Below are 22,952 nucleotides of genomic sequence, written 5' to 3'. Positions count from 1 at the left end.
GCTCAAGTGATCCTCCCACGCCAGCCTCACAAAGCACTGGGATTACAGGCATGAGCCTCTGCACCCAGCCTCCTATGCGGTGTTCAATAAATTATTTTTATTAAGATGTCTCAGTTAAGTTCCTAATATCTTCCATATACTTCTCACTGTGGTAATTTTTGAAAGGCTTGATAGATTTTGATGAAAATGAATAGATATGAAGTGTAATTTTAGTTCAGACCACCATCTTGAGACAAATAGTAGCTACTAAATGTACTGACAGGAGAATTTCTATAACTTATTAACAGTGGATTCTGTACAATTTTATACACCCCTGCAACTGAATGTGTTCTGCTATTCAGAACTTCTGAAAGAGGAAGTTACCAGCCAAAGAAATTATAAGGCAAGTTGAAGGATCTAGTTAGGTTAGACTAAGCAGACACTCAAATGAGAGGTAAGGCTGAGCTAAAACTTCAAGACTGGGTTTCTATACCTCATCTGGGAGAATACTGACAACAGGGCATATACATTTTTGTCTTTCTGCCCAAAATATGAGGTACTGGGCTGGGTGCGGTGGCTCATACCTGTAATCCCAGCACTTTGGGAGGCTGAGGGGGGCAGATGACTTCAAGTCAGGAGTTCAAGACCAGCTTGGCCAACATGGTGAAACCCTGTCTCTACTAAAATTACAAAAAAATTAGCCGGGTGTGGTGGTGCATGCCTGTATTCCCAGCTACTCGGGAAGATGACGCATAAGAATCGCTTGAACCTAGGAGGCGGAGGTTGCAGTGAGTTGAGCTCTTGCCACTGCACTCCAGCCTGGGTGACAGAGTGAGACTCTGTCTTAAAAATAAAATAAAATAAACAAAAGGGTAATTTTTCCAATGTCAAAGGAGACTAGAAAAAGTTTTTGAAGAATGGTGTCTGCCTCCACTTTGTGTGGCAGAGTGAAATACCACTATTTCACCAAGGGTAACCTCTGCCTCCTCAACTTTTATTTCTCCCAAGACTAAGTTTATAGATTCTTAGAATTAATGAGTTGAAAAAGACTTGGCCATCTGGTTCAAATCCCTTGTTTAGAGACTTGCCACCTGCTTCCTAATCCTGGTTGTATGTTAGGTTTTCTAATCTTGCCTCTGGGCCTTATCTCTGAAGTCCCCACTCTGCACTGGCCCTAGAGTTTGAGTAATTCCATCCAAATGTAGATATTGCTATTATATTAAAAATAACACTTTGCCTTGTTCATGTTTAATGAATTTTCCTATGAAAGACAGATTCATGTATCACTTTTCAGATACTTAACATATGAAATTAAAAAAAAAAAAAATTGAGCCCTAATGAACATTTTCTACAATACGTGGATCAAGAGTAGGGAGAAAATACTGGTCTCCACATCTCCCCTTCCCACTCCCCCAACATCAAATCCACTGTCTATAGGCATTTATGCATTCCTTCTGTGATAGGATGATTTTGCCTCTTTTAAGGCTGAAAAATTCAATTCAGTTGACTCTCACAGATTTGAAGTTTTCTGCTGTGGTATAAAAAATATATCCATATTACAATTGTTTTCACTTTAATTTATCAGTTGGCCACAATATGTATAAAACAGAATTGCCTGGTGCTCAGAATAAAGTACCAAGTGATTCAAATATTGACTATTCTATTCAATTTCAATATAAACTTAAGCAAGTCACATACTTGTCCACTTATCCAGTAGATGAAACAGCAAAGGAGGAGAGTTTATCTGAAAAGTTCTTCTCTGGAGAAAGATACTTAGAAAATACAAATGGTCCTTACTGAAGAGCCCAGCTCATCCCAGGAAGATCTGAGGAAAAGATGAGCAGACCCAGTGCTACTTCAGCTCACCTCTCTTAGCAGTCTTTTTTTTTTTTAAAGCCCTGTTTTAATTGAACACTATGTTCCTGAGTCAAAAGAGTGCTTCAGTAAATCCGCCTTCCTGGGGCATAACGAATCACACACAGTCACACTTTCAGAAAGGCAAATCCTGCCAAACGTTGGCTGGACAAAAGATGGCTTTTTTTTTCCCTCCAGCAAAAATTACTCCAATTGCTTGAGAAAGAAACACAGTATGTTTATCCCTGTTTACAGATGTTTAGCCAGTGCCCCTTCAGAGGGTCATGTTCCTATAAACAGCATCATGATAATTATATCCACTGCTGCAAAGAACAGATGTGTAAATTGGTGGTTTCTTGGGGGAAAATAATACCAAGTCCATTTTCCAGAAATGTACACAGTACAGTGCAGCTGTAACATTCTGTGCAGAGGTCTCATTAGTATCTATTGCTGAGTGAGGTGACATTTAAAGAATATGGAAATTCATGGGGTGGCATCTAGCAGGGAAGTCCAGAGACACCTAGGAAATGATTCAGATGTTTTGGTATATGTAAAAATTTCTAGTGATATTGGGCAAATCTCCACATCTAAAGAAAGTAGTAAAAATCTTCGATTATAAAGTTTTCCAGGAAAGAAATACGTATTGAGTAGAGGGAAGGATTAGGAAACTTCTCATGCCCCACACACCTCTGAGATCTGTGTAACTTAGATATGAACTAAACTTTAGTGAGGTCAGGTTGCATCAAGGTGGTCAAATTCTTGATCTGTGAACACCAGAATATTTCTAAACTCATTGCTGAAGGGTCTGGCAGGGATCAGGGTTCCTGAAACTAGAGTCAATGGTTCCTTATTTAAAAAGCCAATGTTACCTTGCACACAAGAATTAGATGAAATCCTTTCTACTAATGAATTTATTTTGTTGTAGATACTTGCTTTTCCCCAGAATATGTATTTATGTGACTATACAGTAATCAGTATTATCCCTAAAAATTAAAACATAACACTAACGTCAGTTTATTGTATTAGAATAGCTATTGAACAGGTCTGTTATTGCAAATATGCATATCACTATAAGCTTCGCTATCTTCTCTCTGTATAATTCTCTTAAATTATGTCAAATATGTGCAGAATATTATACACAGGGATCTAGTGTCTGCCTAAAGGATGGCATTTCTCCTGAACTGGGCTATCTGTACCTTCACATGTACCAAAACTTTGCATAAGACCAATATGTATTTCATAACTTAGTAAATGTGATAAAACACTGAAAGTTAATTTGCATTTACACTGAATATTATAATATTCAATGACATTATGCAAAACTGGGGGATTTTGCTTCTGGGACAGAAAAGCATAATCTAGTTTTTTCAAGCTATGCTTTTATAATTCCACACGAACTACCCAGGAGGACCAAGGCATGTTAGAATGATTGAAATACAACAGGAACAGTTTAGTCTGCTAATCTGGATTTTTCAGGCCTGGGATGGAAGGTTAATAAATTGAGACCTGCCACATGCCTTAGTCCAAAGCATGCCTTTGACACTAATGATCTAATTCAGTTATCTACTTTGTCCAAAATTCAGCCATCTCATACTCCATGCCCTGGGGACTTAAACAAAAATACAGGAGGTGGTGAGGGTAGCCCCAGATCTATCTGGGGCTCTACTGACTCACTCTCTTGGTCTGAGTTTCAATGGCTATGAAATGACATGGTGTGATGGTCTCTTCTAGGCCTTGTGTCTTATGTTCAGTGGGTCTGTGCATGCTGGAATTTAGAATAGCGTTTCTTGGTCATTTGAGTGGGATAGCGGCTGCTGGGTATCCACTTGACTTGAAAGTAAAGAGGTAATAGGGTAGAAATAGAAAATTCTGAACTGTTTGAAATAAGATCAAGGAAGCTGTTTCCAAACAGGACTGTGGTTCAGGTCTAAGGACCACAGATGCAGCCCACTAGCACATTTACTAAAATACAGTTTGGGCTCTTTATACCAGGCTCCCTCAATCAGCATCTCTGAAAGTTGAACCTATGAATCGGATTTAAACAAGCCTCTTTGGTGTAAATATGTATACTGAGAGTGGGGAACTCCTGATCTATTTAAAAGAGGACTTTTTTCTGCTAATCCGAAATCTGGTTGGGAGAAAATTATGTTATCTACTTAAACTTTGATTCTGTAATAATAGTAACGTTATCTTTCCATCGTTCTCAGAAAGTAAAAGTGTGAGTATCAGTGGAACAGCCTCTTAGAGAAGTTTCTTAGAAAAACAAGCCATTCCCTAGTAAAAAATGGATTGTATTTTAAAAATAAATTGTTAAACTTGAAACATAAAACACTTTCCCTACAGAAATATCCTAAAATTTCCAGACCTGTCTGTAAAACTCAGATTGATCCAAAATGTAACTGAAATTCTATGTTTGTAATGGAAACAGAAGAAAATAATGTTCCTGGGCTTTGGAGTGTAATAGAACCATTTCTTCATATATAACTTCATTAAAAATGCAAATATATAAAAAACTATATACACACATATTTGTGTGTATATATAATTTCCCTTTTCTAGTCTACAAGTATTGTGCTAGGCCCCCTCAACAGTACTGAGAATGAAAATTATAGCAAAACTCTTTTGTATTAGTTACTTTTGTGTCAGAATGAGATTCTCAAGATAAATGAAAAGAGGTATGGAGAAAATGATTTCTCATGATGGGCAAAGGTTGGAAGAAACACCATGTGGGGAAAGGGCAAAGATAAAACAGATAAAGAGAGAATAAAAGAGGAAATGAGTGGCTTATGTGAGCAGGTGATGAGCTAAAGTGGAAGTGTAGGAGAGGCGAGCTGCTTGGGTCTAAGGAGAAAGACTGCTTGGGTGTGTGTTCACCCACAGGCCGAAGAAAGGAACACTGGGTGAGAATGTGTCAACTACCCATAGTTACCACCAGATGGTGAAACTGATCCAGGGCCTCTTGGGTGTTGATCAGTTTATGGGGAGGTGGGGAGAAGACTGTCTTTCACTTGTTAATTCATTAATTTCTTTCGCAAATATTTTTTCAGTACCTACTAAGTCCCACAGACTATGCTAGGAGCTGCTGTTAAAATGACAAACCAGATAAGGTCACTGCCCTCAATCAACTTACAGTTGGGTGAGAAGCTATCAGGTACAAGTATGGCCCTAGAACAAATTAGTCTTAGATTTCTAGTAAATAATCTTATGTAATGAGATTTGGCCTTGCTCCTTTGGTGACTTACCTGAAGGAGCCCCAGGCAAAACCAAAAGAAAGGCCCAGGAGTTCTTTTTCTCTACCATCCAGCCCATACCTCAGGGCAGCACCTGGCAGGCTTCTCTTCCCTACCCCTTGGTCTTTCATAATCCAATCTTCAGTCTTCCCTTAACTAAAAACGTATTTGCCTTTGGCCTCTTGCCTTCAAAATGTTTATCTTTGCTTGTCTGTTTTTTGAGACAGGGTCTCCACTCTGTCGCCCAGGCTGGAGTGCAGTGGCATCATCACGGCTCACTGCAGCGTTGACCTCTGGGTTCAAGGGATCCTCCAACCTGTCAGCTTCCTGAGTAGATGGGACCACAGGTGTGCAACACCACACCTGGCTTTTATATATATATTTATATATACACATATTTATAACATATATATAATAATATATTTTGTAGACACAATTGCCTTATGTTGTCCAGGTTAGTCTCGAACTCTTGAGCTCAAGCAATCCTCCCCACCTCCACCTCCCAAAGTTCTGGGATTACAGACGTGAGCCACCGTACCCAGCCAAAAACGTTTATTTTGATTGGATGACTGGTATTAATCTGATTAACCAAAGAGACAAAGTATTACTAAATTCCTCATCCTTGGTAACATTTCCATGTTAGGTGTTTTCTATTTGTTTTTTCTTTTCCCTAATGGTGTGGCCTAGTAACAGTTAACCTTCTTTAGGGTATTACGTACCTTCGACATATAGAAAAGCTATGAACATTCAACACTGAAATAATCATATAAACTAAATATACTGCATACTACTTCAGGGATACTCTGAAGCTCATCCTTAGACCCAGACTCAAACAAAACAAAATACGATTTCAAGAACTGACACAAATCGTGGGAGTTTAGAGAACAACGTGACGGGCAGCAGAGGAGAGGTCAGGGTTGAAGCAAACTTTTTTTTCCCCCCCTAAGTAGGGCTAGTTCTGGCTTGTCTTCCTTCTCCCCACTTTGCTTCTTACTCTTGGACTTACAAACTGTCTGGTTTCCCTTCTCCAAGTCAGGGCTTCGTTTCTCTGCCTTGGCCTTCCTGCCCCGCCTTCTGCGTTCTGACTCCATGAGCCCCTCTTCGCGTCTCATTTTCTGCCTGCTTTAGGCGTTCCCTCGGCGGCTCAGAGTGTGATCTCATCTCTTTGTTTCTCCCCGGCTGCCGTCAGTCAGCGGCTCTCTGCGCCCCCGCCGCGCGGGCTCGGGGCCGTGCTGCGGGCGTGGCCTCGGCCGCAGAGACTCTGGGGACCGCAGGGCGTGGCGCGGCCTCCGCCCGCTGCCCGGAGCGACCCCCAGAGGCAGCCACCGGGCGCTCGCCGTCCGCGAGGCCCCTCCTCCAACTCTGCAGAACTCCGGGGAGGCCTCGTGCTCCCCGAACACCCGGGAGTTCGCTTTCATTTTAACGAACCTCCACAATCTCTTGTTTGGGAGATAATTGCTTCTTGGAGAACAAAAGCGTCAGCCCAGAGCCCCAGGTCTCTCCACGGGAGGAGGGCACCCAGGGGCGATGCACCGGGCTCTCGCCTTCGCCCTTCTTGGCCCGCTGGCCTTCACCTCCCACCCGTAGCAGCAACTGCAGCCAGCTTCCGCGGACTGAGCAGCCCTGGGTCAGCCAAGGTTAAGCAGCGGGTGGAGAAGAGGAGAGAAAGCTGGGTCAATTGGAAGTAACCTTCTCGTCCCGCCCAGTTTTTCCTTGCTTGGAGGCGGCAAAAAGCACTTTAGCATTCCTCGGACTGTGCGCCTCTTTCTCTAGCAGGGCCAAGGGAGAGGAAGAGCGGCCGGCAGGAAGGTTTCTTTGTCAGCAAAAGCGGACCTTTGGAAACTAAACAGCAATACCCTGTCTTTAGAAGACAGCACAGGAAAGAAAAACAGCTAAGGAGTCAAGGTCAGAGACTCCATTTGGAAAACAATGGCCCTTCTTGATTATTACAATTTTTGAAAAGTTTTCTAAGCTTTTTCATTTGAACTTTCCATTTCTCACTATGAAATGTAGGTTCTACAGACAATTACACACAAGTTTCTTTTTCAGGGGAAGAGGGTAAATGAAACAGGTGGAAAGAAGTGAAATGATTGTAGACATGGCCAAATTTAGACTTGGTGTGAGATTTCCTCTTCGCTTGGAAACACATGGCACCAGCATGCATTTGTTCATTCATTCAATAATGTGAATGAACATTGAACACCACGATGTGATGGGCTTTGTCACAGGCTGTAAGTGGCTTCAGGTCCACATGAAAGGGGAGCCAAAAATTAAAATAAAACATTAGAGAGAGAGAGAAAAAAAAGGGAAGAGCGGCAAGGTGTCAGGCAGCAAGCTTCTTGGGGTCAGAATGGGTCGCCATCCCTAAAAGCTGATGACTGAACAACTGAGACCAACGAGTGTAGACGGGCAGTGGAGAGACAATACTGCATCTGCCAGTGATGAGTGTAGGAAGCTCATGAGGGTTAGAACCTTCCCTCTCAGTTTACTGACCTCTTTTCCTTTTTAAATAGGTTGAAGCCAACTGTGGTAGAGGATAACAGTGATTCGCATATCTTATTTATTTATTTTTAGCAGCCCCCTCCCCCGCAACTAGGACAGTGAGTTCCATTCAGATTTTCAACACAGCTGAAAACTTGGCTTTAGAATTTCTGAAGGAAGGCATTTCTTTAGAATCTTTCACTTTTTCATCGCAGAGGCTTGGGGGAATGTTTAGCTTTTTGCTGAATCATGAAGGGTTTGTTACTGCATTCTGAGAGTGTAGGAATTAGGTGCCTAAAGAAAGGTGTCTGCTTTCCTGTCGAGGTGGTTTATTTAGCAGTTCATAGAAGCGTGCGGGTCAAGTCATCCTGAACTGTGCGGAGTCAAGGGTCCTGCCGCATGGGAGGCTGGCCAGCTGAGAAGTTTTGTGCTCTCTCAGTTTGGTGATCCTCATGTTGTATACATATTCCAAAATTTCCAGTAATTATATACATATAATTACTTATATATATGTAATTTCACATATATATGTAAAATTTTAGAAGATAAGTGACAATACAGGCCAAAGTGTGGGGGAGACACTGTCCATTCCAGATACTAGAATAAGATCACAGATAACTTCTTAGATGTTTCTTTTCTAGGGAAGTAGGGAAACGGAACATATATACATTTGCACACAATTCAAACTTACACTTTGAATGTCTGTCTTAAATCTCCTAGTCAACTCCCTTAATGTACAGACAAAGAAACAGGCCCAGAGAAGTGAAGAGACTTTCATAAAGTCGGAGTCAGGTTGGGATATGTCAGGCCTGGCCGCCTTGCTGCTAATTATTTCTTGCTGCTAATTATTTCTCTGAATTTTATAATAGAGGCACCTCTGAAACTGTCTGAAACTTTTCATTTAAAGAGATGTTCAAAAAGAACTGTAGATTTCTCAGAATGGGTGTGTTTAGTCTGAGTGTTGTGGGCCAGTGTATTTCATCTTTGAATGTGCAAAAGATTTATTAAAATGCAGATCCTGGTTCAGTGGGCCTGGGCGCGGCAACAGTCTGCATGGCCAGCCCAAACTGCCCTTAGTGGTGCAGATGTTGCTGGTCCATATGTGGAACGGCTAGGCTGTAGACAGCATCTTTCCTTCTTGCCTTTCCTTCTTGCTGGGGGAACAGCCCTGGGGATTTAAGAAGTCCTTTTTGTTGCTGTTACCAGGTCACTGTGCTCCCTTAGCTAATCTGGATACCTTTCACTGCCTTGTCTTCATCCAGATCTGAGATATTGTTAGAAATAGTCCCTAGAGACAGGTGTCTTGAGCTGGAGGGTGCGATCCTTTGTCTAGTGACTTAGCACCATTTAACTTGGTTCCACAAAATGTTTCTGTCACACATAAGCAATTTACTGAACTCAGATGGTTAAAAAAACTCTTTTTCCCTCCACAAGTGTCCTCCCAGCTGCAGCTTATTGCACTCCCTTGCAGCTGGGAGTGCAGCTGGCATGCTGCTAGCTCACCGGCCTGGCGCTTCCACTGGAACCCAGCGAGTTTTTTGTGCTTTTTTTTCAACACTGTCTTCTGTCCTGCACTTCTGCATGTGATGTCTAGATTTAGCTCTAAGTGCCTTTGTGCAGCATCTGAGTTGAGCAAGCCACTAAGATATAACTGGGCAGAGGTTCTTCTAAGGCAGGCAAACTTCAGTGTCACCCATTTCTCGGTTTTCTGCAGTTTGCCTGCTTTGGAAGGGTGGTTTGACTTAGCTTTGGTTTGTCAAGCCCACCGAGCTTTGATATGACTTCGAATTGCAAGTTTGGCCTGGGGAGAAGCTAGGGCTTTTTTTTTTTTTTTTTTTTTACCTAGGAGCTGTCAAATTGCAAACCACAGAGCATGCTCACAAGAGAAGTGGCAAGGGCAGATTGGGACCATTTCATGAATTTCTCAAATGCCAAAGCAATGAATATCTTCTTAGCTTGATAAGCAATGGGAATGTCTAAAGTTTGTTTTTGGTGGGGGTTGGGGGGAAGGGGAAGGGCATATTGTAATGAAACCACAATTCTATTTTAGCTTACTCTGATAAAATATGTTGCACAGAGTGGAAGACAGACTAAGGAGGAGAGCTTCTTAGAGTGAATGTTATAGTGTTAGCTTTTCTTGTCAGTTTTAAACCTTAAAATATGAGAACAGTACTCCTAGGTAGAATTTCTGACATTTGGTAAAAGGAGAATCTTTGTCTAGGTCCTCCCTGCATACCCACTGCACTATTGCCACCAGCTACCTCTGTTATTGCCTTGATTCTCTGCAGTGATTTAAATCTTCTGTTGTATGTTTCTTGGGTGCTTCCATATCATGGCATAGTCACACAGATGCATACTCATTTACCAAAGGCTGCAGAGGTATCAGGCCACTTTGGTTCAGCTTACTGGGCTTTGATATGACTTTGAATTGCAAATTAGGCTTGGGGAGAAATTAGGCAATTTTCTACCTAGGAACTGTCAAATTGCAAACCACAGGGAGAGTTGGATACTGGATTTTTCTGGGAATCAACTTTCCTAGTCTTGGGTATAATTCTAAGCTGATACAGTAATATGGGGAATCCTTGGTTTCTGATGAGTAAATCAGAATCCCGGTAAGAGTGGCGACATCACCTCTTGAACTCAGGAGAGTCTCCACCATGCAGCAACACATCTGTAAAGTTCCCCATTGTTGGAGTTTCACTAATTTGGTGCTCTGTACATCCCTTTGGGCCGTGTGATGTCACTTATGAGAGGGTGATGGCACATCTCATAGTAGTGTATATATCAAGTGGAAAGTTATTTTCGTTGACCTCAAGACCGCAGAATTAGACAGTATCTCCCTATTTTTATCTAATTTAGCCAAATTCTTTCATTCAAAGATGAGATTATTATTAATCACTGAATGCAGGTTCATATAAATTAATTCAGGAGTTGTAAAATTTGCTTGCCAGCTTTCCAAACCAAATAAAAGGGAATTTTCTTTCTTTGATGGCTCCAAAGGGTTTGGGAGGTGTGCTGGTGCTCTGTACCATGAACTACACAGTCATCAAACATATACAACACTTTCCCCACAACCTTTGCTGCATAAATAATATGATACTTTTTGAGTATCATTCGATTCAGAGCAATTTGTATGGCATGCATGAAACAGCTCTAAATGGATTTCCTTATATACCTCACTATGATTGTGAAAAAAGGAACAGGAATAGTTGGTTCAAGTAAAAAGCAATGTTTAATTCAGGAACTCAGGCTGAATTTAAATCCTCACACTCAGGAATAAATTGCAGAACCTTCTCTTTACCACCTGCTCAACCCCTTCCTTCTGATAAGAATGCATAAGTCTGACTCTAGTCCATTCATTTGCTTTTCTCATTTATTAAATAGCCGTAGTTCCTGACCTGATGCCCTCTCCCTCCCTCTTCTCCCAGTATTGCTTTCCTTGCTGTCTGGTATTTTTCTCTCTCGCTTTCAGAATTAAAAGGGAACCTGGTCTCTGGGATGTTTTCAACATCTCAAGTGTGAATTTTCCCTGTCAAAATCTTCACAAGGAAAATGAGTCACAGCATCACCTAGGTGACGAGGTCATAACACCTCGGCCCTTGCTTAAAAAATTTATTTCTACTTTTCTATTGTAAAGAGATCTCAAAACAGGAAGATAAAATTGGAGTGACAACTCTGCAGCCTAGTCTTTTAGACAGTGAACTAGGCCAGCATTGGCAGACACTGACGATGACAAAGTCCTGCTCTGAGTTATCCCACCCTGCACTCCACTTTTTACCTTGCCTGGGAGACTTGAGGAAAAACCTTCAGAGAGCAGATTGGCCTAGTCCTCATTCACTTGGCTTCTTGACTTTCTGGCTTTCCAGGGTAATTTTACCTCACATGTAACCTATGCAAGTATTTTAGGTTCAGACCCTGGTTCTGACACTTACTAGCTGTATGACTTTAAGCAAATTACTTAATTACTTAACTAATGTCCTTCTACTTAGTCTTTTCATTTATAAGATAATAGTACCCATTGCATAGTTTTGTTCTTAGAATTGAATTAGTTAATATAAAAAACTATATGTTATAAATATGTTTAGGGGTGTGTCTATATCATATAAAAGTGCTTAGAAGGGTGCTTGACATATAATTTTAAAATTTGTTATTATTTTTATGTTCTCCAAGCATATGAAGGTATTTTATGTCATTACTTTTAAAGGTCACTTTTTTATATGTGTTGGTGGGAGGCATTTATTATTTTTTTAAGTGTGCATATCACTGAAACATCCCTCTATGGAGCTATAAAAGAAAACTATAAAATATTTACTATAAAATATATAAAAACTATAAAATATTTACCATATAATTCACTCACGCCCCAGTCTCCAGAAAGTAGCAGTTTTTACTTCACTTGTATTGTCTTCTTCCTGGCATTTTACAAGTACTATTTTCTTTCAGCCTCAAAAAAATTCTGCACAATAGGTACTAGGATTCTAATATGGGGGATGAGAAAACTGAAATTTAGAGAAATTAAGTAATTTATCCCAGGTCATACATTTAAGCAATGAATGAGCCAGGATTCAAACTCTGATCTTTTGACCCCAAAACCATGCCAGGTAACAAGTAATCAATGAGTGTCAATGACTGATCATCGAGAGAGAATTCAGTGCCAAAAATGAAGAGGGTGTCAAGAAAATAAGAACAAGGACAATAGCAACATAAGCAACAAGAACAAACTTAGATCCAAAATTAATAGTTAAAGATTTTTCTAGAAGACTGCATATTTTTCCTTAAACTGTCCAGCAGCTTGGGGACAGAAATCTAATTAAAATGGAAGTCTATGCATGCTCAAACTACATGCCTTGTACCTGATACAATCCGCTTCCACCCCAGTCCTGAAAAAAAGGCATTCAGTTATTTTCTTCTACAAGTGGAAGAATATAACAACATACCTTCTAGAATCAAGGGAAAATGCAGAAATGTACTTGCTCTTTTTTTTTTTTTTTTTTTTTTTTTAGATTTCTCAAATACTGTTCTACAAGGATAATTACTCACCTGGTGATTATTATAGAATGTTAAGGTGTGTACAAGTTGCTGCTGATAAATAGCACTGTCCCTGCAAAATCATCCCATGGGCCTGCCTCAAATAAATAGGTATACTTCAAAAAGCAGTATGCTTGCTATCCAAGTACAGTTTTAAGAAAAATCACTCAGCTCTCCCTTGCAAATGTGTTCTTTCCCCGAATGCCTCCTACACAGAGATTCTGGAGCCACCCCCTTCAGTATATCTGAAATATAGACCAATTTTGCTCATTAAAACTACTTCAAGTAGTCCTAGAGCTGTTATTAGGGTTGCTACTTATTCAATAATACTTTTCAAGTATTTAGTGTTGAATTCTTAGATTGAATTTTCCATTAGCTTCCTTAAAATGTAAGAGAATGGAAGGCTAAGTTTAAGACCCATTCTACTAATTGTGAGGCTTTACACAATCTGTGTTTCCTTATTTTTTTAAAGGGGATGGCACACTTGTTTAGCCTTCTTCATTATAGTTCTCAGAGGAACCATTTTAAGTTGAAAGTACTTCATAACCTATAATGCTTAAATTTAAACCACTGTCATTTCCCCCCACCACAGCCTTTGGCAAATGGGGTCTTAAATTCCTTCTATCTCCCACCAACCAGACTTTTAGCATGCATTCTGACACATTTGTATATCCTTACTAGATATGAGGTACATAATATTCAGGCTTTACTAACTATCCAATGGGGGTGCATTGGATATACTTGGCTTGGCAATTTCAAATTATAATGATATAATTAGTACCAGATGTTCCTAAGCTAGTCCCCTACAAAATGTCTGGCAGCGTCATTTATAACTTTTATCAGGTTTTGAGTATTACCACACATAAGCACATAGAGTAGCTCTCAGAACCTGCAGAGGCAATTGTTTTACTAGATGTGTAAGGGATATAGTTGGATCAATGGGATAGATGCTGTATATGAAATAGTGGCTAAATGAGTTTGTGTGTGTGTGTGTGTGTGTGTGTATGTGTGTGTGTGTGTGGTTGGGGGATGTCAGGTGAAGGGGACATATTTTGGGAATGAAGAGATTTCTAGTTTCAGTGAATTTCTATCATCAAGCTGCTACACTAGGTGAAGATTTGGGGGATGGATAAGTTAGAGAAGACTGAGAAAGAATCAGTTGGTGTGTGTCAGGTGATAGTGGAGTGGGACTGTGATTTAACTTTGACAATGTAAACAGATCTTCCCCCTTCCCAAGATAAGAAAGAACAGAGTTGAGTATTGTGGCACATTTTACATGGTTTTCTGCTTATCTCTTTGAGAATAGATAGCTCAGTAGTACTGTAGAGTTAAGAAACAGCTTTTCCACTCTCTGAGTGATGATACCTGCAACCATCGAGATGAATACAGTCTCGTGACCAAATCTCCTCTGATATTTATCTCATCAACGTGCCTTAACTTAGTGTCATGATGATGCAGAAATTACTCTGAGAGAATAATGGTGATGGCAATAACTATGATGAGAATAATGGTAGCAGCCACCCCTTTCTGAGTATGTACAAAGTGTCAGAGACTGTGCTGGGTGCTTTATGTACATTAACTCATTTGATTCTCTTATCAGCCCAATGGGATAGTTTTATTATTCCCCCAGCCTACAGATGAGGAACCTAAAACTGACTTGCCCAAGGTCAGGATCTACCAAGTAACTGGCAGAGCAGGAATTTAAACTTACACATGTCTAACTCCACAGCCTATGCTCTTAAGCACCAGGGAATATTAACTTTTATGGGAGGAGGACTAAGCGTGGGCTTTGTCATTCAGAAGCTGGATGACCCTGGGCTCCTTCCTGGTTCCTCATCTGTGTTGATTATAAAACAGGCACAGTGATGTGTTCCTCACATGCTCGTGATGAGGATTGAATTGAAATACTAAATGTACATACTGTGCACTTATACATGTAAGAAGAGAAAGGAGAATGACAGCTGGAGAGTGGCTTGATGAAGGCTCCAGCATGAGTAACCTGGAGCGAGAACACCTAGCCAGTGAGCTGAGTGCTGCCCATTTATACTCTCCGAGCTCCAACGCAGTGTGGCATGTGGTCATGCAGCAACTAAAAATAACTTTTTTTTTTTTAGTATCAACTATGTGCCAGTAGTATTTTAGCCACTGAAGCTTAGAAGATTGTGAAAACCAGATAAAGTTCTGCTCTCAGATTGTTTATAGTCCAAGGGAAGATTCAGTTAGTAATAAAATAAAAACATATGGCAGATGATCATAAGAACTAAGAGGAAAAAGACAGAGAAGTGGACCGAGAGTGGCAATATTTGAAGAAGGGTGTGTGGTAGAGTGGGTGAGAAAAGTCTCTCACTCGTTTGTTCATTGAACAAAATGTCTCAAGTACCGACTGAGTCAGACTGTAACTTGTGAAGGGGGTTTAATTAAGAAAAAATAGATGAACAATCATTATTTGTTATAGTAGGAAGACTATAGTAATTTAAGTAAATACTTATCTTATTGCATCTCACATTTTTAAGTATCCAACAAAAGACACTTCACAGTGTCTTACCTGGAAGGAAGATTGTTTTATGCTAAGTTCCCTGGGCTCTGGGGCTCTCTTCCTGCTGGTGAGCTCTGACCATCTTCAGGAGCTTGGCATGTGCTTTGCTCTTGGGGTCTCTCAACTGGGAAAGATTTGCCGCTGGTGGTAGTACAGGAGTTTGTCTGCTGGTAGACTGCTTTTCTGTCTTTTTCTTGATGCATTGGCTTCCTGCAGCTCTTCTTCTGTCTTCAGTTGCTAGCAGAAGAGGCTTCGCAGTCCCTCTCATGGACTGGTCTGTGATAGCCTTTTTGCCTGAGTGGTGGGGAGTTCCACCCTTTTGTTTCTAGCTCACAGTGGCTACTAAAGTCGTAGCAACCTCTCTGAGAGCAGAGTCTAGTGTCCCCCTCACTTTGCCAGCCCTTCTGTCCTTTGAGCCTGTCATTTCTTGAGGGAGTCAACATGTGCTTCTGCAATGGGCAGTGTTTCATTAGAGGGTTTGCTCCCACTGCTCAAGATGCTTCCTCCCAGGGCTGACTTCCCATAGGTATTTTCCTGAGTCTCAGTGATTTTGACCCTTGATTCAGTTACATGACTTATACCTATGTCTGCTATACCCCAAAGTTTTCTAGACGAGTTTAGTCAAGTTATTCTGTCTGGCTTGTGCCTTGGTACATGACCAGCATGATTAATGTGCCTCGTCGCAACACTGGGCCCTTCCAACCCCAGTTTAAGGAAGGAGACTTCCTTTCTTGAATAACTAAGGGACTAGTTATTCCCAGCCCACTCCCCTTAAGCCTTGGAGAGCAATACACAGATTAAATGTAAATAGAAGGGAGCAGAGATTCTCCGGCAATCTCCCATGAATATTTTCATCAATTTTATTTATTTATTTGAGACAGAGTTTTGCTCTTGTTGCCCAGGCTGGAGAGCAATGGCGTGATCTCAGCTCATAGCAACCTCTACCTCCTGGGTTCAAGCAATTCTCCTGCCTCAGCCTCCCGAGTAGCTGGGATTACAGGCATGCACCACCACACCTGGCTAATTTTGTATGTTTAATAGAGACAGAGTTTCTCCATGTTGGTCAGGCTGGTCTCAAACTCCCAACCTCAGGTGATCTGCCCACCTTAGCCTCCCAAAGTGCTGTGATTAGGGGTATGAGCCACTGCACCCGGCCATTTTCACCAATTTTGCTAGTGAAAAAGCATATAAGCAGGGAGCAGTGCCTCACACTGTAATTCTTCCCACTGTAATTTGGGAGGCTGAGGCAGGAAGATGGCTTGAGTCCAGGAGTTTGAGACCAGCCTGGGCAACATAGTGAAATGTTGTCCATCTTTACAAAAAATACAAAAATTAGCTGGGCATGGTGGCACATGCCTGTAGTCCCAGCTACTTGAGAGACTGAAGTGGAAGGATTGCTTGAGCTTGGGAGGTCGAGGCTGCAGCAGTCATCTGAGATAGTGCCACTGCACTCCAGTCTAGGTGACAGAGAGAGACCCTGTCTAAAAAGAAAGAAAGAAAGAAAAAGTAAACAGACACACAGGAAAAATAGTTTTATTGATATGACTCTAACAAGTCAATAGATAAATATAAATCAGTTGTCTTTATCTTAGATGTATTATTATTTTCAAGTGCTTGTTTATTATTATGATCAATGGCATTTCTACAGTTTTGCTATTTCTCTCCTTGTTAAACCTCTGCTTACTAATTTCTATAATTGGGGAATCATATACCTGTTGTAGTCAGATGCTCTTGAATTCCACCAGAGAAGTAAAGGATTTTAACAAAACTGACAAAATCGAATCCAGATTTCTTCATCTATCATTATCTTTCTGAAATGGCACTAATAGAGATGCTCAGATTTTGGATTGATCCAACAAATATTAATTGAGCATCTACTTTGTGCCAGGCACCATTCTAGAAACTGGGCATTCAGCTGTGAGTAAAATAGGCAAGGTACTTCTCAAAGGCTGAGTTTTTTTCTGTTTGAAGACATAAATTGCAATATGTTATTTGCCTCTTCTATGTCTTTGTGGGACATAATAGGGTTATAGATATATAAAATAAAATAAAACATAACTTTTCAGAGTGGAAACTGAGTTCTACTCTGATAATGCTTTATACTATGTTGAAGATATAACCTCATATTATTTTGGAAGCAGGTGGATTGTACATGTTGAATAAATAATACATTAAAGTGGACTGAAGACCCAGCTTTTGATCACCAGCTCTTATTTGAAAAGTTAACATTACTACCGCAGTTTCCAATATGAGACATTTTGTTTCCTTTTACAGTTTCATTGCTTCTCTGTGCATCCTGCTCCCCATTCTCCTCATCCCTTAGTTAGGTCTTCAAACTAGACTTCATGTTGAGGGATCCGGTGTATGCCCGCTGTGCCTTTTCATCTTTTTAAAGGACGCTTTCTTCCTTACACCTGCACCGAAACCTGCAGTGACATTCCATCTATAGAACTGGAGGAGGCTGGCCCACTGTCCTCTCTCTCCTCTATAAGGGATATTTTACTGTGTTTTTGATCTTTGTCTAGGTTTAAAGAAAGTACAGAAGCTCCACTGTGAACTACTTTAATACTTGCACATTTTCCCTAAAGTCAATTGCCATGGTATCAATGATGCTTAAAAATAGAGTGAAATTTTGTTATGTGAATTTCACCTCAATAAATTATTAATAAAAAAATAGAGTGAGCCATAAGTAGGTACTTCCTAGATTTCATTTATATTTATCAGCACTTTATTCTGGTTCCTTTACAGGCTGTACAAGATTCTGATAGGCATGAAAACTACAGGATGTTTAAAAAAATATTGGTTAGGATATCTCCGGCCTTTCAAGTTTGTTCTCAAAAATAACTTTGCTTGATCAAATGGTTATATTTTGGTTTACTAAAGATGTTCTCAGAAAGAAGAATTTGTGTACATCAATGATTTGTAATACATTTAAAATTCAATCCTGTTTTTTAAAAATTTAAGTATTATAATAGTATTATTTATAGCTAGCAGAAGTAGATACAGGGCCAAGTTTTAATTTGCTTGGAAGGTTGAGGCGTTCCTATGATAATGGGGAAAAGTGAAATGCATTGAGGTATCCCAGATGAATGGATGATGTTATTTTTAGTTCTGAAAGTTAGCCATTCATGGATTTTTGCCTAGAGCTCTTTTGTAACATGTTGAATGCAAACATTTGGACATTTTAGAATAAATCTTAAGTTGTCCATTCCTCCTTTCCCCAAAGGAAAAGAAGACCAGAGCAACAATGTTGGATATTTAAGTAATTACTTCTTATTTCTGGCTTTCTTATCTGTAATTTTTAAATATCAGTTAAAATTATTGTTTATTCGTCTAATGGATTTAGAAATTTCATTAGTGTCAACAAGTTAGTATAATGGTACTCTTCATTTTCCAACCAATATTCATCTGAGATTTTAATGTTTGTTTAAAAAGTAGGGATGTTCTATACCTTGGTTTCCTTTAAGACATCATAAATTGCAGAGCTCTCAAACAAATCAAAGAACTATTAAGCCATAACAATAAAGATTCCTGAAAAACTTACAGTAACTCATAATGACATCCTTCCTACCTCTAATGTACTGCATTGGAATGTCCTCTTTACTTAATTCGTAGATATCAACAATTCTGTGTAAAAATTAAATAACTTTGAAATTCCCTCAGAAACATTTGAGTTCATTACAAAGCTTATTTGTGGTAAGGCTTAGTTTAAAAAATAAATCTATCTTTAGTGACATTTATGAGCTGACTTTTTAGCCATTTAGATACCAGGATTCTTTTTCTGGACATTTCATCTGTAACTCACAGTTTTAGAGTGTTGTCCTCACTTGAAAAGATGAGTGTAAGATCAGGTGTCTACTGCAAATTCCTGGGAAGTAACTGATTGTTAAAGTACTATGGTGTGGTTTAAGTGTATTTTCAAAAGGATTCTATATGGGTAGACACAGTATCCTTCCATTCAGTAGCATTTGTACAGTGCTTCACAGAGGCACTGAATATTTTTAAATGAATAAATGAATGAAAATGCTGACGTGAAGCCTTGTGGATTATCTACTACAAGTAAGTCCAAGCTATTCCAGGTCAGTCATGCAATAAAATTGGACTTGAAGGTAGGTGGGAGGGGAGAAGAGTTGAGGTCGAATACAAGCTGGGCCGCTGCCTCCCTCACTTGCTCTGTGAATTTAGGCAAGTCACTTAACTTTTCAGAGCCAGGGCTGCCCCTTTTGGAAAGTGAAAGTATTGTGCTGAATGTGCTGAGTAGTCTCTGGTTTCTCTGGGCTTGAATGTCCTTCATCTTAAGTAAGCTCTTCTATTTCTAGTGGGGAAAGGGTCGAAGTGTTCTCAGAACCTGGGGCTACTCCACATAGCCAGTTTTGGGAAATGTTCTTTTTCTCTTTAACAAAATACACAACAAAATACACTCCCAGTCCACTTTCCTTTATACTGTACTGTGAAAAGAATTTTACCAGGAAATAACCTGTAATTTAAGGAGTATTAATAGAATCAATTAGAAATACAAAAGAAAGACACACAAACACAATCCAGTGCTGTCTAGCTTTGAACCCAGTTTTACCTTAAAGTATTTTTATTTATGGATGTCTCTGTTCCGTCACTGAAGTCTGCCCTCTTCTTAGCCTGGTTTCTTTCCTTCCCTTTCCTCCCCCCTCTTCTTTCATTTCTTCATCTCCTCCCCCCTTCCCTTTCTTCCTCTCTCCTGCCTTTCCTTTCCTTTCCCTGGGTCTGTTTCTTTACTGCTATCTGGAAAAACTTCTATTAATTGTCTTTTTTTTCCCCCCCAACTAATCTGTAAAATTTAGTTTTCCTAAATCTCTAATGATGAAGTCCAGCAGTTTCTCCCGGATGAGCTACATGCCTGTGGAGTACTTTGAGCATCTTTTTGGGGATAGTCACTTATTTGGGTACCTGGCTGTTATAAGACTGTCTTCCCCTCTCTCTCCTAACTCTTGTTTGTCATGATTCTCCCCCATTCTGCTCACTCCTGCTTCCCTTGAATTTCTTATACTTCTGGGTTGTTTAGGTGAGGTTTGTCTCACAATCTTGTCACCCTAGTCATAGATTCTGTGTTCAGAAGCTTAAATTCTGATTTTTTAGAAAATCAGAGTTGCAGATGCTTTAAAAAATTGAGAGACAGCGAGAGAAAGAGGAGGAGAGAGAAAATTGAGAGCCCTTTTTTTATCCATGTAATTTCTTTCTTTATATCATGTAGACTCTCAGCTTCCTTCTCTTTGTGATTTCCAGATTTTCAAGAGTTTCATCCCCCTATGCCTTATGTTCATAAAGAAAAGACAGAGATCTAAAATTTTAGCTTTCTTGAGTCACTAGGGAGCCTTTTGTGGACACCTGCCCCTTCTGAAACAATTGACTTGTCTACTTTCACAAAGAACAGTATTTGTATTAAAGAACCAGTTGGCATCAATACCCAAGTGCAGGTGTCCTAACATATAAGATGGTGCTTCATTCAGAAAACTCAAGATAGAGTAAAATAAATTATCAACATCTTGGCTCCATGCTCCATTCACAACTGTTAATTTTACAGGGTTATGCTTCCATCTCTGAGCAGAGAGCTCCTGGCAGGGACAGCTGCTCCCGTGTCTCAGATTGGGCTGTGCTCATCCCAGTAGGTGTCATCAAGAGCAGCAGGGTAGCGAGAAGGTGATAGTACATCAGAGAACTGAGTAGTGGAGGAGGGAGCAGGACGGGCCTCTCCAAAGTGCTTTTCACTTACTCCTTTAATCTTCGTGTATATACATGCAAGGTTAACTAAGGAAGAAGGAAAAGTTGACTAGAATTTGACTGAGAAAATTATCAAACCTGCTTTTACTCTTACATGTATCTCTTTTTCAAAAATACTTTTGTGTATCCACTGGTATGTTGATGGTCCTATGCAGCAACAGGTCTGTATGCTTGTCCAAAGAATGTCTAACAGTCCCACATCATGATTAGCAGGAGCTGGGTCAGTGGGGCAGAGCTGGTTTGACAGGTGGAAAACTTGTCCTGAGTTGTTCTATATTCGCTTACCTCCTAAAATGGAGCAAAGGTCAAGGCCAATCCAAGATTGAGAACAGGCTCCGAACATGTTACATGATAAACACTCTTTTATTAGTGGTCTTTTGAGGGAAAGTTGCTATGCTATTCTTTGCTATTATTTCTGCTAGAACAGTGTTCACAAAAGTGAACAAAAGTTCAATGCTTGAAAGTTAAAGAAATTTAAGAATGGAGACTATCAGTAGGCATGTTGGGGCACCATGGTGAACAATGGAACTGGATAGAATTTTGTGTACTTGCCTACACAATTCTTTCTATGACCATACCTGCTGTTCCTATCCTCTGATTTAATTTTCATGTGGAAAATAGTCATTTGCAGCATACATTAAGCTACAAATGTTGCCATCAAAAGGTAAAATTCTATATGCTAGTCTCTTAGTACTAAGATAGCTCTATTGATGATAATATGAACACATTTTAGGTTCCCAATTGCTTTGGGAATAAGGAATTGTGACTTAGTGAATATATGTTGCTTTTTCAAAAGGAGAAACAGTGTTTCCCATCATTTTTTAAAATTCAGGAATAATGGTCTTTTTTTATTCAGATTTTGAAGGTTTGGTATGTTTATTATTAATGTTGGACCACATGCAAGAGAAAGTTAGACGTTATTTTGTGACCAGCATTGTAAGTTGTCACATTCTGAACAAATCCCCTAAAGACGTGGAACTCATTTGCATTTTGCATAAAATCCTGATGGGATTTATGGTTTAAACTTTTACTATACTCTTTGTCTTGAATTTATTAATTTCCTTATCAGGCTTAAAACTTGGGGGGAAAGTAGACTTTTGCATACTATTTTTTAAGCCATAAAGTTTTATACAAAGTCCTTCTCAAAAACCCTGAAAACCCTGTATCTTTCAGAGGTCTGTGATAAAAACCTGGGGTGAATGTGATTCGTGTTTTGTTTTTGTTTCTGGTTTGTTTGCTTTTTGAGACAGGGTCTTACTCTGTTACCAAGGCTGAAGTGCAGTGACACAACAACAGCTCACGCAGCCTCTACCTTGCAGGCTCAAGTGAGCCTCCTGCCTCAGCCTCCTGAGTAGCCAGGACCACTGGTGCATGCCACCACACCCAGCTCTGTAGAGATGGGGTCTCACTATGTTGCCAGGGATGGTCTCGAACTCCTGGGCTCAAGTTCCTCCTGCCTTCACTTCTCAAGGTGCTTGGATTACAAGTGTGAACCACTGTACCCAGCCTGTAAATGTGATTTGAGTTGTCAAAGTACATCTAAAAAAAAAGGCTGGTTTAAGTTTGACGTGGAGCAACATTGAGCTGGAGAAAGGAAATACATAGACAATAATGCCAGTGGCCGGATGCAGTGGCTCACACCTGTAATTCTAGCACTTTGGGAGGCAGAGGTGGGTGGATCACCTGAGGTCAGGAGTTTGAGACCAGCTTGGCCAACATGGTGAAACCCTGTCTCTACAAAATACAAAACTTAGTTGGGTGTGGTGGCACATTCCTGTAATCCCAGCTATTTGGGAGGTCGAGGCAGGATAATTGCTTGAACCTGGGAGGCGGAGGTTATGGTGAGCCAAGATCATGCCATTGCACTCCAGCCTGGGTGACAGACTGAGACTCTATCTCAAAAAAAAAAAAAAAAAAGTTGCCAGTGATTCTGGAAGGTCCAAAGGACATTACTTTTCCCATACAATACTGTGGGGAAAAGATGAGGCTTGACTTGAACTTCCAGAGTACTGTTGAATTCTTAACTCCACAAACAGTGCCTGGCACAAAATAAATCACTTAATAAATATTTGTTGAATGCTGAGATTTAA

The 22,952-nt window shown here is 40.1% G+C and overlaps 1 protein-coding gene across 2 annotated transcripts in view; it reads left to right on the top strand.

Moving 5' to 3' along the window:
* The window catches only part of GAP43 (growth associated protein 43), a 97,986-nt gene that overhangs the window by 30,069 nt on the left and 44,965 nt on the right, over positions 1-22,952 (top strand). The window contains exon 2 of one of the 2 annotated variants that reach the window (XM_011971452.1): positions 11,017-11,411. The exons of the other annotated variant lie outside the window; for it this stretch is intronic. Within the exon in view, the coding sequence (XP_011826842.1) occupies positions 11,274-11,411 (138 nt within the window). The 5' untranslated portion in view covers positions 11,017-11,273. The remainder of the gene's footprint in view (positions 1-11,016; positions 11,412-22,952) is intronic. 2 annotated transcript variants of the gene reach the window in all.

This window comes from Mandrillus leucophaeus, unplaced genomic scaffold, assembly GCF_000951045.1.
Source record: "Mandrillus leucophaeus isolate KB7577 unplaced genomic scaffold, Mleu.le_1.0 Scaffold1220, whole genome shotgun sequence".
Taxonomy (NCBI): Eukaryota; Metazoa; Chordata; class Mammalia; order Primates; family Cercopithecidae; genus Mandrillus; species Mandrillus leucophaeus.
This window is presented reverse-complemented; position numbering and strand designations above follow the sequence as displayed.